Source organism: Pipistrellus kuhlii, unplaced genomic scaffold (genome assembly GCF_014108245.1).
Source record: "Pipistrellus kuhlii isolate mPipKuh1 unplaced genomic scaffold, mPipKuh1.p scaffold_m20_p_50, whole genome shotgun sequence".
NCBI lineage: Eukaryota > Metazoa > Chordata > Mammalia > Chiroptera > Vespertilionidae > Pipistrellus > Pipistrellus kuhlii.
Genome location: NW_023425552.1, coordinates 1,541,793 through 1,554,023, shown reverse-complemented (window position 1 = coordinate 1,554,023; position 12,231 = coordinate 1,541,793). Strand labels below are relative to the sequence as shown.

Genomic DNA, 12,231 nt, shown 5'->3' with positions numbered 1-12,231 from the left:
TACAGATTCAGCTTTTGTGCCCCATTTCCCCTTTTTTTTTTTTTTAAAGTTGTTAGGATGGGCCTTTATTTTCATGTTTTTGTATAATATAATGAATATTAAATTTAATTGGTTTCTTTGTTACTATTGTTTTTTAAATCCTTACCTGAGGATATTTTTCCATGTATTGTTTTAGAGATAGTGGAAGGGAGAGGGAGAAAGAGAGAGAAACACTGATGTGAGAGAGACACATCAGTTGGTTGCCTTCTGCAACTTCCCACAGGGGATGTGCCCGCAACCAAGGTACATGCCCTTGACCAGAATTGAACCTGGGACCCTTGAGTCCTCAGGCTGATGCTCTATCCACTGAGCCACACCGGTCTCGGCATCTCGCTGTGTTCTATTAAACCTCTTCATTTTCTACCCAATTAGGCTCCACCTTTGGTTCTTCATTTTTCCTTCTCCACTTTTGACCTTTGATCACTAACTACATCAATAACTCGGAACCCCCTCACACCCACCTGGGTGAATTCAATTGTCCGCCTTATCTTTAACTTCCTGGCTGCTGGGTCCAAAGTCTTCAAAATGATAGTGTACAGATTGGTGCCCTGATGATTTTATGATCTCCCAAGTTCAACTCCATCATTGGTGCAGCCAGGGGAGGGTTTCAGCAGTCAGCTCTTTGCCATCCTCCTGAGTTTCAATCTGTTTTACCCTCCTAACACCTCTCCTCCTGTAGCTGATGCAGGAAGCTCCAGCTCCTCCCACCAAACCTATAAGCACCCGTACCTGTGCACCGAGGCTGTCCATTCATGAAGAAAAAGTGTCTTGCCAAAACCAGTGTGGCTCCGTGGATAGAGAGCGTTGGCCTGTGGACTCAAGGGTCCCAGGTTCGATTCTGGTCAAGGGCATGTATCTTGGTTGCGGGCACATCCCCAGTAGGGCGTGTGCAGGAGGCAGCTGATGGATGTTTCTCTCATCGATGTTTCTAACTCTCCCTCTCCCTCTTTAAAAAATCAATAAAAAATAAATATAAAAAGAAAAGGTGTCTTGACTAAGGCATCCTATAGGAGAGTCATTCTCTCCTCTTGTTCTCAGAACCCCACCCTCTGCCTCTGTTTTACACCCCTCCCACTTCTTGGCTTCATTCCTATCAACATTGATAGGCTATCTCTATCATGTTAACTACCAGCCAGTTATTTTGTGTGTGTGGTTTTTTTTCCTTCAAAAAGTCAATGTCATGTGCCCTCCAGATCCCAGTTAACTCCTTCACAGTGAAGTCAAATTACTCCCTGCCCCACCAGTGTGGCTCAGTGGTTGAGCCTCGACCCTGAACCAGGTCAGTCAGGGCACATGCCCGTGTTGAGGGCCCCATTCCCACTAGGGGGCGTGCTAGAGGCAGCCAGTTGATTCTCACCGTGATGAGTATCCCTTCCTCGCTCTGAAATCAATAAAAACATATTAAAAATTTTTTTAAAGTATTCCCTACACCTGTTAGTCTCTGCTCCTTACACTGCAGGAGCCTGAGCGCCTGGCACAAGGTGGGTGCTTCCTGCGCCCCATCCCAGGAGTCTTGCTCCCGCCGACCGATAGGTGTCGCTATCGCGCCGGAGCGGAGGCGAAGCTCTGGGGCCGCTGCGGCCCGCGGTGTGCGCAGGCGCAGAGGGCGTTTCCGGCGTCGCTGCCAGCCCCGCGGTGTGCGCAGGCGCAGAGGGCGTTTCCGGCGCCGCCGCCCGCCCCGCTGCCTCAGCGGGAGGATGCTCCGGTTCCGCCGCGTGCTCAGGCCACTCGGGGCGGGACCTGGCGCTCGGGCCTCCGCCCCGCTCCACGCGGGCGCCGCGATGCCGAAGAAAGCCGGTGCGACGAGCAAGGCCAGTAGCAAGGCCCGCGGCCGCGGAGGGGTGGGCGGGCGCGGGGGAGGAGCGGGCCGCGCGGGTGGGGGCTCCGGCCGCCCTGCCCGCCGCCACCAGGGGGCTCCCTGGGCCGCGTCTGCTGGGCCGCGGGCGGGTGTGTCGGGGGGCGCCCCCCAGGAGGCTTTCTTCTGCGCCCTCCCTCCTCACCCCTTCTGTCCGGGGAGTCCCCTCTGCAGGGCGGACTCCGAGGCCCCGCGGCCAGGTACCGGGGGTCCCCCGGCCGGACAGCCCTCCTCCTCCCCCGGGAGTGACGCTCTGCGCGCGGTCCCTCCCTGCACCCCGAGCTCCCAGGGAGAGGGATAGAGAGTCAGAAACATCGATGAGAGAGAAACATCGACCAGCTGCCTCCTGCACAATCCCCACCAGGGATGTGCCTGCAACCAAGGTCCATGCCCTTGACCGGAATCGAACCAGGGACCTTCAGTCCGCAGGCCCCGACGCTCTATCCACTAAGCCACACCGGTTTCGGCGGCAAACTCTTTGTAACCTGTAAAGTTGTAGTGTGGTTGTTGTTGTCGTTTTAGGACAAAAGCCAGAGCAAGGAGCCAGAGAAACCACTTCCTCCCCTGGGCCCCGTGGCAGTGGATGCCAAAGGCTGTGTCACCATAGCCATCCATGCCAAACCGGGCTCTAAGCAAAATGCCGTGACAGGTACCTCCGGACCCTGGGGCGGGCGCCCTGGGGGAATCAGGGGTCCCCTCCCTCTTCCCTCTGCCCTGGTTCGTTGGAAGTTTATCCCATCCAGGCAGGTGTGTTTTTTACATCTGCAGTTAGAGGCCTTTTCGTTTTTCAGGTTTTACATTCTTATGTAAAGTTGTAAAGCCAGTGTGTAAACGATGAAAAAAAGTGGTATAATTTCCCTTTTTTTAAAAAAATAATATATTTTTATTGATATTTTTACAGAGAGGAAGGGAGAGAGAGAGTTAGAAACATCGATGAGAGAGAATCATCGACCAGCTGCCTCCTGCACACTTCCTACTGGGGATGTGCCCGCAACCAAGGTACATGCCCTTCACCGGAATCGAACCCGGGGCCCTTCAGTCCGCAGGCCGACGCTCTACCCACTGAGCCACACCGGTTTTGGCTATAGTTTCCTTTTTAAAAAAGTATATTTTTATTGACTTCAGAGAGGAAAGAAGAGGGAGAGAGAGCCAGAAACATCAAATGATGAGCGCGAATCATTTATTGGCTGCCTCCTGCACGTCCCCCACTGGGGTTCTAGCTTGCAACCCGGGCATATGCCCTTGACCAGAATCGAACCCAGGACCCTTCAGTCCGCAGGCTGATGCTCTATCCATTGAGCCAAACCAGTTAGGGCAGTGGTCAGCAAACTCATTAGTCAACAGAGCCAAATATCAACAGTACAACAATTGAAATTTCTTTTGAGAGCCAAATTTTTTTTTAAACTTCTTCTAATGCCACTTCTTCAGCCCAGGCCGTGGTATTTTGTGGAAGAGCCACACTCAAGGGGCCAAAGAGCCACATGTGGCTCGTGAGCTGCAGTTTGCCGACCACGGAGTTAGGGCATATATTTTCTTTTTTAAAATCAGGATATTTTAGCTGAAACCTGTGTGGCTCAGTAGAGAGAGCACCAGCCTGTGGACTGAAAAGTTCCAGGTTCGATTCTGGTCAAGGGCATGTACCTTGGTTGCGGGCACATTCCCAGTAGGGGGTGTGCAAGAGGCAGCTGATAGATTATTTTCTCTCAGTGATGTTTCTGACTCTCTTCCTGTCTGTAAAAAATTCAATAAAATATATATTTTTTAAAAAATCAGAAAGGATACATAAACGTGTAGTTTATTAGTAGTTTGTCCTATTCCAGAACTAGAGACATTGGCCAGAGAAAGAAAGAAGATGTTTTGGCAGAGTTTAAGAGGGAGAGTCCATCAACTCCCCTGTGAACTAGTTTTAACTCAAAATGATATAAAACAGTTCTGGGTCCAGTTCTTTCATCTTTTTTTTTTTTTTTTTTTTTTTTTTAATATATTTTATTGATTTTTTACAGAGAGGAAGGGAGAGAGACAGAGAGCCAGAAACGTCGATGAGAGAGAAATATAGACCAGCTGCCTCCTGCACACCCCCCATTGGGGATGTGTCCACAACCAAGGTCCATGCCCTTGACCGGACTCGAACCCGGGACCCTTCAGTCTGCAGACCGATGCTCTATCCACTGAGCCAAACCGGTTTCGGCCTTTTATCTATTTGATAGGATGATTGGACAAAGTTAAAAAGCTTTCTAATTATTGCCTGGAGCGCATAAGGTGGGAAGGGAGAGGCAAGCAGCCCAGGTTTCTGAGAAGCTGTGTTTACATTTGTCTTAAATGGGGTTTCAGGGGAAATTGCAGTGTGTGTGTGTGTGTGTGTGTGTGTGGCGGGTGGTTATGGGGAGCGGAGGGGGCAGGGAATTATGAGTGGGGAGGGAAAGTTTAAAAACCATTGATCTGAATTATCTTAAAGGCCTTTTTCCACCTCTAAAGAACTGCATTCCATTTTTTAAAAATTTTTATTGATTTTTTTTTTACAGAGAAGAAGAGAGAGGGATAGAGAGTTAGAAACATCAATGAGAGAGAGATATCGATCAGCTGCCTCCTGCACACCCCCGACTGAGGATGTGCCCCCAACCAAGGTACATGCCCTTGACTGGAATCGAACCTGGGACCTTTCAGTCCATAGGCTGACGCTCTATCCACTGAGCCAAACCAGTCTCGGCTGCTCAGGATTCTTTAGGCCCAGCCTGGTCAGCGTAAAACATTTTATTTATCCCCTCTGAATTTGTTTTCTGTATTATCGGAGGCATAGTTATCATGTTTATGTTCCCCTTAAGTCTGATGAATTGAATCCTTCATTTCTGCATCAAACAATTAAAAAGCTACTGTGTGCCAGGCAAATGCAAACTCTCTCTCTCTCTCTCTCTCTCTCTCTCTCTCTCTATATATATATATATATATATATATATATATACACAGTATTATTGATTTTTTACAGAGAGGAAGGGGGAGAGATAAGAGAGCTAGAAACATCGATGAGAGAGAATCATCGATCAGCTGCCTCCTGCACACCCCCCACTGGGGATGTGCCCGCAACCAAGGTACATGCCCTTGACCGGAATCGAACCTGGGACCCTTCAGCCCGCAGACCGACGCTCTATCCACTGAGCCACACCGATTTTGGCCAAATGCAAACTCTTTTATAAAACGCTCTGACTCCCCAGAGGAGAGCCCCTCACGGATAAAGCCCGGCTGCTCTCGTTGCAGATGTGACGGCCGAAGCTGTCAGCGTGGCCATCGCAGCGCCTCCGTCGGAGGGAGAGGCCAACGCCGAGCTCTGCCGCTACCTCTCCAAGGTCCTGGGGCTCAGGAAGAGCGATGTGGTTTTAGATAAGGTACGGATCTCTTTCTCTTATATATATATGTATTTAAAACACTCACCTGAGGAGCCCTAACCGGTGTGGCTCAGTGGATAGAGCGTCGGCCTGCGGACTGAAAGGTCCCAGGTTCAATTCCGGTCAAGGGCATGTACCTTGGTTGCGGGCACATCCCTGGTGGTGGGTGTGCAGGAGGCAGCTGGTCGATGTTTCTAGCTCTCTATCCTCTCCCTTCCTCTCTGTAAAAAAATCAATAAAATATATTTTAAAAAAAATTTTGGAATGCAGCTGAAACCGGATTGGCTCGGTGGATAGAGCGTCAGCCTGCGGACTGAAGGGTCCCAGGTTCGATTCCAGTCAAGGGCATGTACCTTGGTTGTGGGCACATCCCCGGTGGGGGGTGTGCAAGAGGCAGCTGATTGATGACTCTCTCTCATCGATGTTTCTAACTCTCTATCCCTCTCTCTTCCTCTCTAAAATAAATCAATAAGATATATTAAAAAAACAAAAACAAAAAACACAAACATTATCCCCCTCCCCCAAGGATATGTCCGCAATGCATACAACTGAGGTCCGTTTCTAACAGTGTTAGAAAGTTTATCATGTTATCCTGACACTGCCTTTTCCTTTCACTCCAGGGCGGTAAATCCCGGGAAAAAGTGGTCAAGCTTTTGGCCGCCACAACTCCACAAGAGGTCTTGGAGAAATTGGAAAAGGAAGTTGAAAAAAAATAAAAGTAAGAGCCGGGACCGGTTTGGCTCAGTGGATAGAGCGTCGGCTTGGGGACTGAAGGGCCCCGGGTTCGATTCCGGTCAAGGGCATGTACCTTGGTTGCGGGCACATCCCCAGTAGGGGGTGTGCAGGAGGCAGCTGATCGATGACTCTCTCTCATTGATACTTCTAACTATCTCTCTCCCTTCCTCTCTGTACAAAAATCAATAAAATATATTTAAAATAAATATTATAAATAAATAAAAGTAAGAAAAAGAAATACATCCTCGAGAAACTTTTTTTTATTGCTAATGATGAAGAGGCTGCTAACCAGGAAAATGCAGTTCAATGCACAGAAATAAATGTATTTAAAAAAGAACAGGTCTCCAAAAAGGAGTTGAAAATTTAAGGTACTACACATTGAATACTGCTTGGAACATATTGCTTTGGTTTCATGGCATGGCAGAATACTAGCAACAGAACTGGGCAGGCTGTTCAAGATGACCTGACTCAGCCGAAACCGGTGTGGCTCAGTGGATAGAGCGTCAGTCTGCGGATTCAAGGGTCCCAGGTTCGATTTCGGTCAAGGTCATGTACCTTGGTTGTGGGCACATCCCCGGTGGAGGGTGTGCAGGAGGCAGCTGATCGATGATTCACTCTCATCAATGTTTCTGACTCTCTATCCCTCTCTCTTCCTCTCTGTGAAAAATCAATAAAATATATTAAAAAATAAAAATAAAAAAGATGACCTGCCTCAGCCCCTTTCATTTTGTGATGGTGCTTCTGGTATCCAGGAGCTGAGAGACACACAGGATCACACTGTGCAGAATGACAACTAGGACCCAGGTCCCTTGACTCCCACTTGAATACACTTTGTCCTGATTGTCCATTAAAGTGATAATATTTTTGCAACACTTCTGGAATGCTAGGGATTGCTTCTAATCCAGTTTACAAGTGACAGGAAAACTTGCCAATATATTTTGTACTCTTTATATCATAAAATGCTTATCTTTATGCAGAAATGTTTTCTGCATCTTTTTGAGAAGGAACAAAGAAATCTGTAACTGGCTGTGATCAATTAATTGTAGATACCACTGCACTCGGACCAGCCTCTGCATCTTTTTGAAACCCTTGAGCATTTTATGAAAAAGTGAGAAAGAATAATCAAGACTTGTACGGGCATGTCTTTTTAAAAAATATATATTTTATTGTTTTTTTACAGAGAGGAAGAAGGTTAGAATCATTGATGAGAGAGAACATCGATTAGCTGCCTCCTACACACCTCCTACTGGGGATGTGCCCGCAACCACGGTACATGCCCTTGACCGGAATCGAACCCGGGACCTTTCAGTCCGCAGACTGACGCTCTATCCACTGAGCCAAGCTGGTTAGGGCCAGGCATACCTTGTTTTATTGCACTTCACAGATACAGGATTTTGGTGTGGTTTTTTTTTTTTTTCAAATTGTGGGCTTATGGCCACCCTGTGATGAGCAAGTCTGTCCGTACCATTCTTTCAATAGTATGTGCTCACCTTGTGTGTTTGTGACACATTTTGGCAATTCTCTCAATATTTCAAACTTTTTCATCATTGTTATATTATGGTGATCTGTGAACGTTGATCTTTGATCCTACTGTAATTGTTTTGTGGCACCACAAACCATACTCATATAAGATGGTGAACTTAGCCGAAACCGGTGTGGCCCAGTGGATAGAGCGTCGGCCTGTGTACTGAAAGGTCCCGGGTTCGATTCCGGTCAAGGGCATGTACATTGGTTGCGGGCACATCCTCAGTACGGGGTGTGCAAGAGGCAGCTGATCGATGTCTCTCATCAATGTTTCTATCTTTCTTCCTCTCTGTAAAAAAATCAATAAAAGATTAAAAAAAAAAAAAAAAGATGGTGAACTTGATTGATAAATGTCTGTGTTCTGACTACTCACCAGCTGCTCCCCTCTCTCCCTTTCCTCAGGCCTTCCTATTCCAAGACACAACAACAGTGAAATTAGGCCAGTTTATAACCTGACAATGGCCTTGACGTGTTCAAGCGAAAGGAAGAGCCGCACGTCTCTCACTTTAAATCAAAAGCTAGAAATGATTAAACTGAGCGAGGAAGGCATGTCCAAAGCCGAGATCGGCCGAAAGCTGGGCCTCTTGCGACAGACGGTTAGCCAGGTTGTGAACGCCAAGGAAAAGTTCTTGAAGGAGATGCAGAGCGCCACTCCCATGAACACGCGGGTGATAAGGAAGCAAAACAGCCTGATTGCTGACATGGAGAAAGTGCTGGTGGTCTGGATCAGAGATCAGACCAGCCACAACATTCCCCTAAGCCAGAGCCTCATCCAGGCCAAGGCCTTGATGCTTTTCAATTCTATGAAGGCCGAGCGAGGTGAGGGAGCGGCAGAGGAAAAGTTCGAGGCCAGCAGAGGTTGGTTCATGAGGTTTAAGGAGCGATGCCATTTCTGTAAAGTGCGAGGCGAGGCAGCAGGCGCCGACGCAGAAGCTGCGACGAGTTACCCGGACGATCTAGCCAGAATAATTCACGAGGGCGGCTACACCGCACAACAGATTTTCAGCGTTGACGAAACAGCCTTGTATTGGAAGAAGATGCCCTCTAGAACTTTCCTAGCCAGAGAGGAGAAGGCTTCCAGCCCTGGCTTCCAGCCCTCCAAGGACAGGCTGACTCTCTTGCTAGGGGCTAATGCAGCCGGCGACTTGAAGTTGAAGCCAATGCTCGTCTATCACTCCGAAAACCCCGCCGCCCTCAAGAATTACGCTAAAGCCACTCTGCCTGTGCTCTACAGATGGCACGCCAGAGCCCGGATGACGGCGCATCTGTTCACCTCCTGGTTCAGCGAATATTTCAAGCCCGCCGTGGAGACCTACTGCTCAGAAAAGAAGATCCCTTTCAAAATACTGCTGCTCGTGGACAACACCCCCGTTCACCCAGGAGCCCTGAAGGAGCTGTACAGTGAGATCGATGTCGTTTTCATACCTGCTGACACGGCGTCCGCCCTGCAGCCCACGGGTCAAGGAGTAACGTCGACTTTCAAGTCCTACTACTTAAGAAATATATTCCGCAAGGCTGTCGCTGCCGCAGACAGCGGCTCCTCCGACGGATCGGGGCAGAGTCAACTGAAAACCTTCTGGAAGGGATTCAGCATCCTCGATGCCATCAAGAACATCCGCGATTCGTGGGATGAGGTCAGAGCCTCCACCATCACGGGAGTCTGGAAGACGTTGATCCCAACCCTCGCGGATGGATTTGGGGGGTCCCGGGCTTCGTCGGAGGAAGTGACCGCAGAGGCGGTGGAACTAGCGCGAGAACTGGGGTTAGAAGTGGGGCCCGAGGATGTGACCGAATGGCTGCAGTCTCACGCTCGGTCTCTGACGGACGAGGAGCTGCTGCTGGTGGATGAGCAGAGAAAGCGGTTTCTGGAGATGGAGGCCGCTCCCGGCGAAGAGGACGCGACGATCGTTGACATGACAACAAGGGACTTGGAATACTACGTCAACTTGGTGGACGAGGCAGCCGCAGGGTTGGAGAGGATCGACCCCAACTTCGAAAGAAGTTACACCGCGGGCAGAATGCTCTCCAACAGCGTCGCGTGCTACAGAAAAATCCTCCACGGAAGGAAGAGTCAGTCGGCGAGGCAGAGGTCATTGCTGTCTTATTTTAAGAAGTTCCCCCAGCCGCCCCAGCCTTCAGCCACCACCCCCCTGCTCAGCGAGCAGCTATTAACACCGAAGCAAGAATCTCCACCAGCAAAAAGATTACGGCTCCCTGAAGACTCCGATGATGGTTAGCGTTGTTTTTTTTTGTTTGTTTGTTTTTTTAGCAATAACGGACTTTTTAATTAATGGCCTGCACCTTGTTTTGCCTACATTGACAGAACCTGAGAAAGCAAAACCTGGACTCGTAGTTCTGTGAGCCTTTCCTCCTTTGCCAGCAAGGAATTAGAGAACCAGAGCGTGTAAGTGACACCGTTGTGTTGTTCCAAATTCCAAACAGTTAAAAACTCACAACTTTAGAGGCAGTTCTTTTCTGGGTCTTTGTGAACCGTGACCCTCTTACAAATTTAGGAATTTGGTTCCTTTAACTGTAGTGCAGAATATGCATTCTGGAACCTACCCTGACTCCCACTTCATTTTTTTTTTTTAATTGATTTCCAAGAGGAAGGGAGAGAGAGAAATATCAATGAGAGAGGCTCATTGACCTGCTGCCTCCTGCATGCTCCCTGCTAGGGACCTTGCCTGCAACTAGGGAATGTGCTCTTGACTGGAATCAAACCTCGGACCCTTCAGTTTGCACGCCAGCACTCTATCCACTGAACCAAACCAGCTAGGACCGGATTATTATTATTTTTTATTTTTATTTTTTAATATATTTCATTGATTTTTTTTACAGAGAGGAAAGGAGAGGGATAGAGCGCTAGAAACATTGATGAGAGAGAAACATCGACCAGCTGCCTCCTGCGCACCTCCCACCGGGGATGTACCCGCAACCAAGGTCCATGCCCTTGACCGGAATCGAACCTGGGACCTTTCAGTCCGCGGGCCGACGCTCTATCCACTGAGCCAAACCGGTTTCGGCAGGACCAGATTTTTTTTTTTTTTTTTAAACGGGCCTAGAGACTAAAAAGAAATGTAAGAACCTAGATTTTCAATTTCCATCCAAGAGGTGTCACCGTAATTTGAAGGAACTGAACTGCACTATCGGGAAATCCCTTCTGCAGAGCCTGATATCAGTAATCCTTTTTATCTCATCCTCTCAGAGGTACGCCTGAGGCTTAGTCCAGAGTGTGGTGGTAACCCAGGCCAGCTGTGTGTTCACAAGTTCAGGGTCACTGCCACAGTGGAGTCTGCATGGTCCCGATTGGCTCCCTTAACCCAACAGCGTTCAGAAATCCCTTTCAGTTGCCATTTTTGAAAATGGAATTGGGCTGGACAGTTGACAGAAACTAATTTCTTAAATCAGATGCCAGATTTATTAACTTGATTCCAGAACACACCCGCCAATGAGACTGCGCCCTGGCATCCTTTAGTGCAGTGTTTTTCAACCTTTTTTGAGCAAAGGCACACTTGTTTCATGAAAAAAATCACGAGGCACACCACCATTAGAAAATGTTAAAAAATTTAACTCTGTGCCTATATTGACTATATATAAAGTAATTCTCTTGAACAGGAATCAAATAAACACAAAGAAAGTATTTTATAATTACTTTATTATGAAATATTAAGTAAACAAAATAGTGAAAAATTATAAAATTCTTGTCTTGTCTGCACCTATGGCACACCAGGCAACAACTAGTGTGCCGCGGAACAGCGGTTGAAAAACGCTGCTTTAGTGAGTACATTCTGTCCCTTTGGGAGATTTCATAGGGAGCCAGTTATGTGGAGTCTACTTTGAGATTTTGGGATCAGAGCCAAGGAAATGATGGGCCTGGGACAGGGAGCTATGGCCATCTGGAGCTCCCCTTTCTGCCAAGGGATAGGCTCATTATATCCCACCAACCCCTCTCCTGGGATAATGCGGGGCCCTGATGATTTATGGCATTTTAACTCCCTTTTTCTAGGCTCCAGGAGACCACCTACTTCTGTCCACATAAGCTTCCTCTAGACCACCTTTATAATTCAGTTGGTAAGATTTTATCAGCATTTTATAATCCTCCTAGAGGCCTGGTGCAAGGATTCATGCACCCATAGGGTCCCATGGCCTGGACTGCAGGGATTGGGCCCAAACTGGCTCTCTGACGTCGCCCAAGGGGTCTCGGATTTTTAGAGGGTACAGACCAGGCCGAGGGACCCCACAGGTACACGAATCCATGCACCAGGCCTCCGACATCCCCCGATGGATCCAGGGTGCAGGTGAAGCAGATTCAGGGCCGACAGTGCCTGAGCAGCAACCTAACCCAATGGTTGGCAATTCATTAGTCAACAGAGCTAAATATCAACAGGACGACGATGGAAATTTCTTTTGAGAGAGAAATTTTTTAAACTTCTTCTAATGCCACTGCTTCAAAATGGTATTTTGTGGAAGAGCCACACTCAAGGTGTGAAAGAGCCGCATGTGGCTCGCGAGCCACAATTTGCCTACCATGGACCTGACCTATCGCCACTTCCGTGAGGAATCAGGTGCCGTCTCCTGGTCGGAGTGTCTGCCCCCTGGTGGTCATTGTATGTCATAGCTACTGGGCAAACGGTCGGATGGTCACTTAGGCTTTTATATATATAGATAGATTAGAGGCCTGGCGCACAAATGCTCTGG

At 48.3% G+C, this 12,231-nt stretch overlaps 2 protein-coding genes across 3 annotated transcripts; both read left to right on the top strand.

Annotated features, from left to right (window-relative positions):
• Positions 1–1,694: 1,694 nt before the first annotated feature.
• CUNH15orf40 (chromosome unknown C15orf40 homolog) lies at positions 1,695–8,048 on the top strand. 2 transcript variants are annotated; one of them, XM_045573419.1, is made up of 4 exons: positions 1,695–1,850; positions 2,417–2,543; positions 5,147–5,274; positions 7,936–8,048. In XM_045573419.1, exons 1-4 carry the CDS (start codon positions 1,737–1,739, stop codon positions 7,987–7,989), a joined length of 423 nt encoding a protein of 140 aa, XP_045429375.1. In that variant the 5' UTR covers positions 1,695–1,736; the 3' UTR covers positions 7,990–8,048. The 2 variants fall into 2 exon arrangements, with proteins under 2 accessions (XP_045429375.1, XP_036271564.1); XM_036415671.2 differs by lacking the exon at positions 7,936–8,048 and adding an exon at positions 5,895–5,998 and having other exon boundaries at positions 1,699–1,850.
• Positions 7,992–10,309, top strand: LOC118706325 (tigger transposable element-derived protein 1). The gene is made up of 2 exons (XM_036415577.2): positions 7,992–9,765; positions 9,857–10,309. Exons 1-2 carry the CDS (start codon positions 7,992–7,994, stop codon positions 9,892–9,894), a joined length of 1,812 nt encoding a protein of 603 aa, XP_036271470.2. The 3' UTR covers positions 9,895–10,309.
• The last annotated feature ends 1,922 nt before the right edge of the window (positions 10,310–12,231 follow it).